Source organism: Gopherus evgoodei, chromosome 8 (assembly GCF_007399415.2).
Source record: "Gopherus evgoodei ecotype Sinaloan lineage chromosome 8, rGopEvg1_v1.p, whole genome shotgun sequence".
Taxonomy (NCBI): Eukaryota; Metazoa; Chordata; order Testudines; family Testudinidae; genus Gopherus; species Gopherus evgoodei.
This window is the reverse complement of record NC_044329.1, coordinates 16,759,543-16,774,018: the sequence shown is the minus strand read 5'-3', so window position 1 is coordinate 16,774,018 and position 14,476 is coordinate 16,759,543. Positions and strand designations below refer to the sequence as shown.

At 41.5% G+C, this 14,476-nt stretch overlaps 1 protein-coding gene across 3 annotated transcripts in view; it reads left to right on the top strand.

Moving 5' to 3' along the window:
- NR3C1 (nuclear receptor subfamily 3 group C member 1) overlaps positions 1-14,476 on the top strand; it is a 160,344-nt gene that overhangs the window by 89,559 nt on the left and 56,309 nt on the right. For all 3 annotated transcript variants that reach the window (XM_030574184.1, XM_030574183.1, XM_030574185.1), the window contains exon 3: positions 12,264-12,427. In XM_030574184.1, the coding sequence (XP_030430044.1) occupies positions 12,264-12,427 (164 nt within the window). The remainder of the gene's footprint in view (positions 1-12,263; positions 12,428-14,476) is intronic.

Genomic DNA, 14,476 nt, shown 5'->3' with positions numbered 1-14,476 from the left:
CCTAAAAGTACTATACACATTGTATCAGGGAGATTTTATAATTAAGACTTGAAGAAACAAGGATGAACTGTTGTATTTAAAAACATTAATGGTTTTTCTCAGTAACAAAGAATTGAACTGAAAGAAGGCTTACTACTTCTGGGGAGTGAATAATTTTATCTGTCACATCTTTCTTCTAAAGTTTTCATAGTTAATTACAGGTCTGTCAGTTTTATGAGCTTCTTTGTCTCCTATCTCCGTTTTAGTATTCTAGCAATAAGGTTGTCTCCTTTGTATCACTAACTCACTATTATCTTATGATTTTTCTTCCCAGTCTGCTGTGGGCTCTTTACCAGTGTAACTCACTTGGAGCCAAATGGACGTTAGGGTCTCTTTCCAGATGCAAAAATGTTTATTTTATCCCTTCATGCAAACATGTCTGCTCACGGCAGTGGACATTGTGCAGTGAAAATCTGGCTCACAGCACCAAGAGTATTACTGCACCCTTCTTTGCCAATGTTTGGACTCTGAGCTTGCTTTGAGAAGTCTCTGGCAAATCATTAACAAAAAAAATTGCTGTTAGTTAAATAACTTGATTTCTGAAGAGCTAATTTCTCTTTACTCTACTCTTCTATTCTCTTTTTTACCAGCCAGTCTTTCTTTGTGTCTTTGTCTTTCTTTAGCTTTGCCTCTAATTAGAAGCAAATAACATCTCCCCCCCACCCCGTTGTCACTTCCAGAATCATAGACTTTAAGGTCAGAAGGGACCATTAAGAACATGATTATTATTTAGTTTATGTAAGGAACCTTAACCGTACATATGAAGTATATGTTTTAAATGATATATAAATTAATTGAAGTTTTCTCCTGCAGATGGAGTTCTGACCTAGGACCCTGAAATCCTAAAATAATAATTTCAGGGTTTGTGACCATCCATACTGTACAGTTTGGAACACTTTCTAGCCTTTTTGCATGGCCTTTCTGACACCTCAATTTTTTCTTCACTGAATTAGAAGAGAGTCAGAATTAACTGATTTTCTGAAGATCTAATAGATGGTTAAAAATATAATTATGCAATGAAAGGATAGGCTGTGAAGTCTAATTTTTTTGCTCAGGTAGTTTGTGTTTCCTTCTTATGCTGCTTTACAGTAAGAGATTATGAATAAAGATTTATATTAATTACATAATTAGTTAAATATTTACTAAAAATTGCATGTTATTGTCTTAAATTCGTTGGTTTTCATTCATTGTGATCCATCCTAGTTTCCATATTTGTGTGGCAAACAAAATACAATTTCACAGAACCATAGAAAGATAGTGTCTGTTAGTTTTTCATGCAGTCAGTAAATATTGTCTTTATCTGATGTAGCCTCACCTGTTAGAGATGCCAGAAACCCAGATTAGACAGTAGAGTGCTGGCTATTGTTGTATTAATCAGTTTATTTTTAGTTTTGTAAGTCATATTATCTGCTTTCTGTCTCATACTACATTTTTATATGGCATTCATAGAGCAAATGAGCCTTATTAAAAATTAAAGATGATGGAGTGGTTACTGTAGAATATGCTTGACATAGTTTTAGCATTCTCTATGAAAATTGATAAATGCTTCCTTGAAAAGAGTAATTGTCATGAATTTACAAAGTTTTAGGGAAGGAGAAGCAAGGCATCAGGTAACCTGATAACCTTTCGGTACTCAAATCCAGTTTAGGTAATTTGGTAACCCCTGGTATAGACTCATAGACTCTAGGACTGGAAGGGACCTCGAGAGGTCATCAAGTCCAGTCCCCTGCCCTCATGGCAGGACCAAATACTGTCTAGACCATCCCTAATAGACATTTATCTAACCTACTCTTAAATATCTCCAGAGATGGAGATTCCACAACTTCCCTAGGCAATCTATTCCAGTGTTTAACTACCCTGACAGTTAGGAACTTTTTCCTAATGTCCAACCTAAATCTCCCTTGCTGCAGTTTAAGCCCATTGCTTCTTGTTCTATCATTGGAGGCTAAGGTGAACAAGTTTTCTCCCTCCTCCTGATGACACACTTTTAGATACCTGAAAACTGCTATCATGTCCCCTCTCAGTCTTCTCTTTTCCAAACTAAACAAACCCAATTCCTTCAGCCTTCCTTCATAGGTCATGTTCTCAAGACCTTTAATCATTCTCGTTGCTCTTCTCTGGACCCTCTCCAGTTTCTCCGCATCTTTCTTGAAATGTGGTGCCCAGAACTGGACACAATCCTCCAGTTGAGGCCTAACCAGCGCAGAGTAGAGCGGAAGAATGACTTCTTGTGTCTTGTTTACAACACACCTGTTAATGCATCCCAGAATCACATTTGCTTTTTTTGCAACAGTATCACACTGTTGACTCATATTAAGCTTGTGGTCCACTATGACCCCTAGATCTCTTTCTGCCATACTCCTTCCTAGACAGTCTCCTCCCATTCTGTATGTGTGAAACTGATTGTTCCTTCCTAAGTGGAGCACTTTGCATATATCTTTATTGAACTTCACCCTGTTTACCTCAGACCATTTCTCCAATTTATCCAGATCTTTTTGAATTTTGACCCTGTCCTCCAAAGCAGTTGCAATCCCTCCCAGTTTGGTATCGTCTGCAAACTTAATAAGCGTACTTTCTATGCCAACATCTAAATCGTTGATGAAGATATTGAACAAAGCCGGTCCCAAAACAGACCCCTGCGGAACCCCACTTGTTATACCTTTCCAGCAGGATTGGGAGCCATTAATAACTACTCTCTGAGTACGGTTATCCAGCCAGTTACGCACCCACCTTATAGTAGCCCCATCTAATTTGTACTTTCCTAGTTTGTCTATAAGAATATCATGCAAGATAGTATAGTAATATCTGAACGCTACCCAATCTTCTGTGAATTTATCCTCGTGACACCTAGCATGAAGTAGCGAAATACCATTATTATCCTCATTTTATACATACTGGCATGTCCACACTGGGGGAAAAAAGGTGTATTTTTATCACTATTAGTTCCCACCTTGTAAAATGACACCTTTTTCTCTAGTTAAGTCAAGATCTAAATAACTTTACCAGTTATTGTAAATAACTTTACAAGGGACTTTGTGGTGGAGCTGGGAATTGAACCCCAGTTTCCCATGTCCCAGGTTAGTACCTTACCCACTGGACTTACTCTCTGAAATCTCTGTGGAAATCAAACCTGTAATGCTTTTCTTCTCTCTACCAGCCTGCACAACATAGGGAATTTTTTTAATCTACTTATTTGATGCCAGCGGTGTGCTTGGCACAGTTATATTTGCCCAATGCCAGCTCCCTGCCACAAGGAGTTGACAATCTGAATCAAACTGGTAATGTTTGTAATGTGTTGTGAACAAAAAATTCCTCAGACAAGTGAATGTTGGAAATGGTGAAACTATACCATTATACACAGACATCAAATTATCTAAATAAACAGCAAGCAGTGCCATCAGAATGTGGTATCTACTTCTCATGAACTTGCTTGAAGGAGCTCTAAAATCACTACATAATTGTCAGAATTGGGGAAGTGAAGATAGTTTGAGATATTCAAAGAAGGATATCAAAAAAAAAAAAAAGTCTGGGCATACATATGATTGTTGCAGGAGACTGTTAAACTTGGAGACATTCGCTCACTCAGTGTTGCAAAGTCCAGCACTGAACATCTAGGAGTTGCCTAGTGAGTGTGAGAGAGAATTGCAGGAAGAGAGGGCATAGTCTCATGGTCAAGACAGCTAAATGCCTTCATGGAAAACTGGAGTTTTCTTCATAGAGCTCTTATGTGATGCTGGTCAAGTCACTCAAACCAAATTTTTCATAGGTGATCACTCATTGTGAATTCTTCCTAATTTTATAAGTGCCCAGCTTGAGACGCTGTGGTCTCTTTTGCAGAAGTGCTGAGCACTCACAGCTGCAACTGAAGAAAATGAGAAGTGTACTTGAATATGTAAAATACTATATAATATTAAAGTACTCTGAAAAAGTAGGTCTTAGGTATCTCATATTTGACACCAAAAGTTAATGCATTCTTTTTTATGTTAATCTCATTGTACCTCAGCTCACCATCCATAAAATGGTGACGATAATACCCATTTATTTCATGGGGGTGCTTTGAATATCAGTTCATGTTTGTGAAGCACTCAGGTTCGGTAGTAGTGAGTTCCATAGAAAAGCTCGAGAGGCCATTCTGTGTTCTTAATAGTCTTTGAGTAGTGTGAAATAAATAAAAGAACTAAGGCCATACATTGAATAATGAGACTAAAACAAAATGGAATAGTTGCTTATTAATTGAACACCATCCATTCTGTTCACTTAATGAGGCAGGGTCTTGTGGAAAAAGTGTGTGATCATGTAGTTATCATAATGCATATGCACAGGTAGACCGAATTAAGGTTGCACAATCAGTCTTAATTCAGACATTTCTTAATTTTAGAGTGCTTTGCCTTTGCAACTGTAATCTTTTTACCATCATTTATGTAATTTCTACATTTCTAAAAAAGCAAACTGAAAACACAGAAATTCCATCATGTGACATCACGATGACACGCATGTCATCAGCAGGATTAGTTACACTGCACAGATATCTTTCAGTTGAGCTAATGGAGTACATGGTAGCAGTTACGTTGTCACCCTCTGTGGATTAACACTTGTGGGAATGAAACATGCTTTGTTAGTGGCTTTTGCAGATATATGCTGACAGGACTTTAGATACTTAGGTTCCATTCCAAGCTCCAGAGGGACGTGTGCTCTAGCGGACACAAACTCTTCTGCCCATTCTCCCCAAGCTTGACCCCTTCTGTCCCATCTCCTCCAACCTGTCCCTTTCCCAGTCTCATACCAGCCCTATTTTCCTCATGTAAACAGTCCCAGTGTTCACTCCAGAGGCTTCTTGTCCTAGTCTCCCTTGCCCAGCCAGTCCCAGTTTCCCTTCTTTTAGCTCCTCGTCCAGTCTGTGTCTCATGTCACTTCCATCCCCCCTAGCTCCCAGTCAGTCTTCTTGCCCAGCAGAGTCAGTGTCTCTTCTCCTCTCTCTAGTCCCCTCCTACTCCTTTCCCTCTTCTCTGGTCCAGACTTTGTCTCCCCTGCACTGGACTCAGATAGCTTGCATTGTCTGGGTGCTAGCAGGGCACACTGAGTGCACAAGAAGGACAGTCTCCCTGCCCTTGGTTCCACTGGTTGTGCAGTGTAGTACAGCTCTGTGCATTGCAGTGGTCAAAAAGGCTAACAGAATGTTAGGCGCTATTAGAAAAGGGACAGAAAATATGATGCCAGTATATAAAGGGGAAAACAGGTGGCTATCTCCAACACCCTGGTTCTGTATGCTCCTGAAGCACTGGTACTGGCCAGTGTTGGATACAGGATCCTGGAGTAGATGGACCATTAGTCTGACACAGTATGGCAGTTCTTGTATTATTCTGTCTGCCGGGAACATGATAATAATAAGGACGGTGTGGAAAGGAAGTGCATTTTAATGGGTTAACAGGTACTAGGATAATCACATGGGAATCGTTTCTTCAAAGAACAGTAAGAAAAGTAATCGTGACCAAGGAATTCAAAGAGGTTGTGAATATAAAGCTCATTGGTCAGCAAGTGCAAAAGCTAATGAGCTTAAGTTTTCTGGAACTGAGAACAGATCATTTTACACTTAATCTTACAACCGTTCAGGGAGTATATGTAGCATTTTAATGTGGCAATAGGAGTTTAGTGCATTGTTGGGCCCTGTTTGTGTTATAGCAGGAAAAAGCAACTTTTTCATGTAATAGGAGTTTGCTTACATGAGCAAACAAGTAGCATGGGAGCTTTGATCTTGCCTATGCTTGAGGATGGTGATTCCTTTGATCTTGGAGGCATAGTGAAAGAATGCAAAAGAAGCTTTCTTTATCCAGGTCCAAAGATAGACAGGTAATAGCAGGGAGTAAGTACTCTATCAAAATGGTAGCCAAATTGTCTTCTTTAAATGTTCGTCCCTCTTCCCCATGAGGAAAAGGTTAGTCTGGAGAGAGAGAATGATTTCTCTAGGCAGTGGAGGCCTTTGTTCACTTCTCAGCTATGCCACTGACGTTCTGTGAGAGCTTAGACAAGTCGCTTGATCCAGTTAGGTGCAGAATAAGGCTAATAATACTTAACTAACCTACGCAGGCATAGAGGGTAAATTTTGGGGGCTCACTCTCATGGTGGGATCATATAATTTCATAGTATGGTCACAGACTACCATGTTATATTTTCTGTATTACATTCGATAATGTCTAAGACTTTTCAGATCATTCACTTCTCCAAACTCTAGCTGCCTTGGCCGTCACTGGCATAATTTGAGGCGATGAGGGAACTGCAGCTCCATCTGTGTATCCAAGCCATTACCTAATCGTGGTTCTCTCTCTGCGTAAGATCAGAATTGAGGTACTCTTTCTGTGGCATCTATTACTAATTTCCTCAGCTAACATTGCCAAGACCCAATTCAAGTAATCTTAGATGAAAGAAAGTATTAGAAATAGAAAATTATCATAATGAAATAAGCCTGTGTTGCTGAACACTATGGAGAAGGTTTGGTAGGTTGACTCTAACCTTTATTAATAAAAGACAGAGTATAAGATGCCTGAAAATCTCATATGACATAAGGTTTTTATTTGTCCAGCACACAATTTGGAAGTTTTTTATCCCTTCTCAGTGCTCAGATCTCAGAGGTCAATCAGTCTAACTGGATTTGCTGTTTTGTACATCCTGATTTGGCTATTTAAGTTCAAGCGTTAAGTTTCAGTTAGTGTTGGTGAGACTATTAGCCACCATATTCTCTGTGGAAAGGAAAGCGTAAGTCCTCTGCTTAGCGAGAAGGAGAGCGAATAATAGATGGCATCAGGTGTCTAATGCCTATTTTGCTTCATTGTTCACTAAAAGAGTTAATGGTGACCAGATATTTACACAATTAATGCTAACCTAGGAGAAGGAATGCAGCCTAAAATAGGGAGATAACTGATTTAAAAGAATACTTAGATCAGTTAGATGTAGTCGGAAATTAGTCTAGGGTTCTTGGGGAGCTAGCTGAACCAATCTTGGAACCGTTAGCAATTATCTTTGAGACTTCATAGACGATGGGTAAGTTCCCAGAGAACTGGAGAAAGACAAACAGTAGTTCCTGTCTTTAAAAAGAGGAATAAAGAGAACCTGGGGAATTATATACCAGTCAGCCTAACTTTGATACCTGAATAGATACTGTAACAAATTATTAACCAATTTTAAGCACCTAAAGGATACTAGTAATAGCTAAGGCTATGTTTTAGTCACAGGTATTTTTAATAAAAGTCATGGACAGGAGAGTAAACAAAAATTCACAGCCCATGACCTGTCCATAACTTGTACTATACACTTTGACTAAATCTTGGGGAAGGACGTGGCCCGGGAGCACCATGGGTGTTTGGGGGGAGGACCAAGACCCCCGCTGGTGCTGGGAGGGGCATTGGCAGGCTGGCAGGCTCCTTACCTGGCTCCGCACCTCCCTGGAAATGGCGACATGCCCTTCCCTTAGCTCCTAGGTGGAGGTGTGTCCAGGCAGCTCTGCAGCTACCATTGGCCAGGAACCGCAGCCAGTTGGAGCTGTGGGGGCGGTGCCTGCAGGTGGAGGCATGTTGCTGCTTCTGGGGAGTCCGTCCCTACCCCCCCTCCACCCGAGGCAAGCACCACCATGACTCCAGAGAAATTACTGATGAACCCGGGAAGCTGAATAGCAAATACCGCTTCCTCAACCACCCAGGAACCTGCATGGGGCATGTCAAAAGTTTCTTTGGGAGGAGATGCTTTTCCCTGGGGCACCTTGGGGTCTGGGGAGGGAGGTGCGGCATGGCTGCGGCCAGCCTGTGGCTCCTCCAGCTAAGGGTGGGGGTGCTCAGTGCTCCTCTGGGGGGAGCTCGTGGCTGCAGCCACAAGGGGGTGGTGGGGATATTGTGGCTCTGGCTGCATGCGGGTGGCGGGGCTCTGGCAAGGGGTGGGGGAGCAGAACAGGCAGAGTCAGGGGCTAGCCTCCCTGAAGGAGGGCTCTACTCACTGCCGTCTATGCTCTCCATCCTAAATACAAAGGCAAGAAAACATCAGACTGTGATAGGAGGAGGCTGAGAGCCTCTGTCATAGGCTTATTTGTGTATCGGACAGTTTTCAGCCACTATGATGATTTAATTACTCCAGAAAATCATTGTAGAAGCAAATGGTGAAAACACCTCATTCAAGCACCATGTGCAAAGAGGGGCAAAGTAGATATTGTCTTAGAAAAAGTGGAGTGTTGAGGTTAGAAAATGCTAAGTGGCCATGTGGTCATCACAGTTTTAGAAAGATTTGAATGTTTCTGTGGATGACAGTAGAGACAGACGCTGATAATAGCAGGGGTTCTTTCAGGAACTTGCCTGAATATTGAATTTCCTGGTCCTATCTGTTGATCTTATTGTTAGAAAAATATTTATCATTAGTGAGGAAACATCCAAATATCAAAATGAATTCACAAATTGACTCCATTCCATGTACATTTTCCTTCGTTTTCATGGATTCTCTGAATGGATAGTTGTACTAAATGGTACCCTAACCTGTTGTTGAAGCTGAAGATTTTCTCTACATTAGGAAATGAAGAGGAATCTTTTTGAGCATGGGGGACTTGGTACTAAAAATAACTATCTCAATGAGAAACATTAAGTACTCCAAGGAAAAATATTTCTCATTTTCCAAGGTGTGGGGGGGGAGAGGACAGGAAAGAATCTTAGACTAACTTTAGAAATTACCTTCCATGCATGATTTCTGTCTGTTATTTGAGCAGTGGTTTGTAAGTGATTCTGCAAGGAGGGAAAGGGATACAGTTTATAAACGATCCTTAAAAATATGCAAAATTAGCAAATTAATGTGTTAATTATTTATGGGATGATTTAAAACTATACATTGTGTATTATTCATGATTTCTTCATGCTGATATTTTGACTCAAACAAAGAGAGACTCCCTGTGCAGTGAACAAAAGTGAACTACAATAAAAGCAATCTCCTGGGTTAGGGTATTATCCTTCTCCCATTTCAAGTCAATGGCATAGCTCCCATTGACTTCAAAGGTTTTGGATCCAAGCTCTTAAAGAAACTTCTCCTTTGTATACAGTTTGCCAAAATGATCACTTTAAGTTGTCTGAGTTTCAGACAGAAGTTGAGGTCTGCGGTTTGAAGGATGGACAGGGGGTTAGATGTAAGAAAATCAATAAATAATAATTAGAAAACCAAAAGAGACCTTGAATAAAAAAATTAAATCTCTATTTTCCCCATTAGTTTTTTATGTGAAAAAGTTCTATTCATTCCAAAACACTAATCAAAGCTACCTGTAATTTTTAAGCCCTGCTTTTAAACGTGTTTGCTTTCCTGTCTTTTGAGTTCAGTTATTATTTGGTATCATCAAGATGTGTTGAGCTTTATTGTTGTTTTGCTTAATACTTTTCAAATCCATTTTTTAAAAAAATTATGATACACAGATTTAGCCTTTAACTGTTTGATCTGATTTCATTTTTCTCTGACAGGATCTTGGACTTGTTTTTATTAATCATTTGATAAACAAGCATGTGGATTTACCTCCACATGGGATTTTTGCGTGTTTTTATTACTCTGTTTTGAGGCACACTAAGTTATTGAAAAAAGAATCCTACTTTCTTATTCTACATTGCAATCTTTTGTTTAGATGTTCTAAGTAATTCTGCATTTTGCTGCTCGTTGTTGTTTGTCTCAGTAGAATCTGTTTCTGTCTAGTTTGTACTCTTTCTGCTCATGGATTTTAATTTTTCTCAGCCAAATTTCCACATGTTCACTAGCTGCAACTCTTTAGATATTGACATTAATCCTGTAAAAGAGAAATGTTGTCAAACTCTTAATGTAAGCTTGTCATGGTTCTGCTAAATTTCTTTCCTTATTATTTTTGCATAGAGCCCATGGGATAATAATTATTAAACTATCTCTTGCTAATAACATTGACACAAACAGCTGTGTCACTTGCTAATAACACTGACACAAATAAGAGACGCAGCCTGTCAGCAAAGCTTTCTGAATATAATTTTGCGCAAAAAACCCACATTAACTACAGTTTAGTTTTCTACAAGAATGTTAAGTAAAGGGGGAAGTTAGAAGTGGAGACATTTGTGAATTATACTATCTAGCATTCAAGGTTGATCTACAGTGGTGATCCCAACAGGTTAACTGTTCCCTGGTAGAGGATACGAAGGACCAGCTACAGCAAAGGCCTCCTACTTGTTCTCCAGATGTTTCTGTATGTATTATTATTAGTTGTAGTATTAGTATTTGTCATGGTATAATTCCCCACTCTGAACCTTAGCGTCCAAAAGATGAGGTATCAGCATGAATTCCTCTAAGCTCAATTACCAGCTTAGTACTTGTAGCACTGCCATCAACCAGGAATTCCAGTGCCTGGTACACTCTGGTCCCCCCAAAACCTTGCCCGGGGACCCCCAAGACCCAGACCCTCTGGATCTTAACACAAGGAAAGTAAACCCTTTCCCTCACCGTTACCTCTCCCAGGCTTCCCCTCCTTGGGTTACCCTGGAAGTTTACGGTGATTCAAACTCCTTGAATTTTAAAACAGAGAAGAAAATTCACCCTCTCCCCTCTTTCTCTTTCTCCCTCCCAGACTCTCCCTGAGAGAGAAAGTAATCCTAACACAGAGAGAAAATTAACCTTTCTCTCCCCCTTCCCTCGTTTCTCCCCACCATTTCCCTGGTGGATCCAGATCCAGTCCCCTGGGGTCTCACCAGAATAAAAAAACAATCAGGTTCTTAAACAAGAAAAGCTTTTAATTAAAGAAAGAAAAACAGTAAAAATTATCTTTGTAAATTTAAGATGGAATATGTTCCAGGGTCTTTCAGCTATAGACACTGGGAATACCCTCTCAACCTAAGTATACAAGTACAAATTAAAATCCTTTCAGCAAAAAACAAATTTGAACTCCTTCCATCCAAATACACATTTGCAAATAAAGAAAACAAACATAAGCCTAACTCGCCTTATCTACGTAGTACTTACTATTCTGGACATATAAGATACTGTATCAAAGAGATTGGAGAGAAACCTGGTTGCACATCTGGTCCCTCTGAGCCCAGAGTGAACAACCACCAAAAACTAACAGCACACACAAAAACTTCCCTCCCTCAAGATTTGAAAGTATCCTGTCCCCTGATTGGTCCTCTGGTCAGGTGACAGCCAGGCTCACTGAACTTGTTAACCCTTTACAGGCAAAAGAGACATGAAGTCCTCCTGTTCTATTAACCCTTAAGTATCTGTTTATGACAGTATTATTTGTTGGAAAGTCTCTGGTGGTTTTGTCTGTGAAGAAAATCTTCAAAGCATGGTGCAGCAGTATCTGCTGGAAAACCTGGAACAATACTACTTAGCTATGACTTGTCCCATTCATTTAGCTGATGCTAACTTGGATGCAAATAGGATATTTTAATTGTTTCACGTCACTAAAATGTATAAGAAAGGAGAAGTGGTATGAAGATTTATAAGTATTTTATAAAGTGAAGGTAGGCTGATGTAGGACTCACTTAGGCAGAGAGGAGGGGGAAAATGAGGCTAAAATGCATAAATTAAGAAGGGCAGGCCTTTAGCAACTCATGGAATGGGCAGTGGCACTTAATTGGGTTTTATTCCTGAAACTGCACTTTCAACAGTTTGGGAAATACCAATTTAAAGCAATATTTAAAAAAAAACAAACCTTGAGGATTTTACAAAGTATGAGGAACTTAGGGTAGAAGATTAAAGAGTAACAAGGTCTTGCTCACTTCTACAACTCCCCCTCCTCCCCGTTAGGGATATCTGGGAACCTTAGTATTGTTAAATATCTTAGTTTAAGCTCCTGGGTCGAGTGGGTCCATTACTTCTATTAATACAGGGGTTAATTTTCAGTATGTATTAAAGTCTGGAAATACCTGCTGGCTGACTTGTTGTGGGAAACTAATTCAAGATGTGTAAAGTTCCATCCTGAATTTCTGTGATTAATTAATAGACTGGAAAAATAATATTGTTTGTTTTAATAATTATTCTGATATAAGCAATACAACATTTTAATACCTGCATATCACTGGGTACTTAATCCATAACAAAGATGATCATTTTAAAAAGTGTAAATGCAAAATATAATATGTAAATACATTAGTGAAGTTATTCAACATATGTGACTCCTCTTGTGACTATGAATGAAATATGTTTGACATGGTTTTCCAAGAAGTATGACTGAAATTTCTTCCCTCCTATTTGTTTTTTAGCCCTGGAGTGAGATCTGATGTAAGCTCTTCTCCATCCACCACCTCAACAGCGACAGGACCACCTCCCAAGCTTTGCCTGGTCTGTTCCGATGAAGCCTCTGGATGTCATTATGGTGTCCTAACCTGCGGCAGCTGCAAAGTGTTCTTCAAAAGAGCTGTGGAAGGTAGGATGTGTTTTGAAGAGTTTATTATCTGTTAAAAATGATAAAATTATGTGTATAATCTGCAGGCATCCTTGCTGTTCCCTAGAATCCTATGGGAAATTAACAATTTCTTCTACAAAGGCTGAGCCCTATATATATTCCACTGTGGGTACGCATGTACGCCATGTGCCCGGAGTCAGAGAATTTTGAAAGTAGTGTCCATTGGTCCACTCATGTGCCCTCACTATCCTCAGTGTCTCCAACTGGGGAGGTAAAAACCGGAGCTGACCAACCGCCTCTCCAGTTCCTTCTTACCGCCACATGACCTCTGTGAGATCCTCCCGTGTCTGGATCTTTGTCTTCCTTTGTTCTTCAGTCTGTAAAAATATATAGTAAATAGTTTTGAATTTTACTCAATAGTTTTAGCTAAGTTTTATAGTTAGGTAGTCCCCCTTCTTGGGGAATTACTCTCCTATATCATGTTAAGGGTGCTGCACTACATTGAGGTCTGCATGCTTCAGGATCTGTACTTGTTGCCCGTGCTCCTTCTCAGTCAGTGATGACCATCAGTGCTGCCTGTACTGCCACAGGGAAGCTTGTGTCATGGCACAGTGCAGTATCTGGTGCACTTTTCCCAGTAGTACCATGAAGTGCAGGAATTTGTCTTAAGAAATTGCCGCGGTTCGTCTCTCAGCGGGGCTGTGGGGTATCCCACCGCCTCGCTCTAGTCCACCGGCCGTCGGCTCTGCGGTCGGGGAGTAATGCACACTCGGTTAGGGGCTCAGGCCCTTGGAGTGGGGGCTGAGTCAATAGTCAAATGGCGGCCCAGGCCCTAGGTCAGGGCTGGGCAGCAAACAAGCAGTCAGAGACTCAGGCCTTTAAGCAGGGGCTGAGTCAGCAGTTCCATAGCAGGAGGTCTTAGCCTCTCCAGGCCAGGGAGAAGGGGGAGTCTGCCACCCAAGGAGTGGGTGGCAGGGGGGACACAGGCCCTCCCACTCCACTGCGTCCCAGCCCGGGGCCCTAGCAGCAGCAAAGACTTGCTGCTGTCAGTGGGGATCCTGGCTGCAACACACTGACATCGGTTCAGGCAGTCCTGCAGCCAGACTGGGGTTCGCTGCCCCCGGGCTACTTCCACACTCCCCCTCGTAGCGTACCTGGGTCGTGCTAGCTCCCTTGGCTGTCTCGAACAGCATCGGCTCCTCCTTGGGGTAGCTGGCACAGGGCAGGCTTGGCCAGTCCTCCGTGGGGCAGCGAGCGCGGGGCAGGCTCGGCTGGCTGGGTGTGAGCTCCGGCTGGCTGCGGCCTGCTGCTGTCTCCCAGGAGGGAGCTCAGTCGCAGACGTCTGGCTTCTGCGGCGGCTGGTTCTTCAGTGAGCTCTGCAGGTGAGCTTTTATACTTCCGGGTCTGCGCCGTGACCTCTAAGAGGTGGGCGCAGGACTCAGTGGCTCCGCCCACATTGGTGTTAGGGGAGGCTTGTCTTTCAGTGGGACTGTGGGGTATCCCACTGCCTCGCTACAAGCACTTAATGAAGAAAGCTATGAGATCACAGTCAGATCCAGGCTGGGGGACCTTTCCTGCAACCCCATTCAGCAGCTTAACTCAGCAAGGATTGTGTTTCCTACCATGAGATCTGAGTTAGACAAGGGAATCTACTCCCATAGATCCATTGGAGTCTTGTCAAGAAGGTAGGGAGCATTCTCATAAACACAAGAGCAAAGCCTCCTCGAGGTCCACATCTAAGAAGTTGGATACAACCTTGCGTAAGCCAAGCATATCTTCCCACTTAGCCCATGAGGACAAAGAACATCCTGAGTCTCATGGTCATGACAGGAAAGCCCACATATCTAATGTTCTCTCAGTACTAGAGCATGCTCTTGTAGCATCAGTTCATCCGGCACCAATTAAGCCTAAACACTGGGAACTGACAGCACCAACAGAGGGCAGCCATCAGGACCTTCAGACACTGATAATACCAGCTTTAACGTGTCTGAGTGTGGGACAGACTATATTTGCTTTATTTGCTTCCACACTCCAGTGCTTTATATTGTTGGTTCGGACAGACAGGACCTC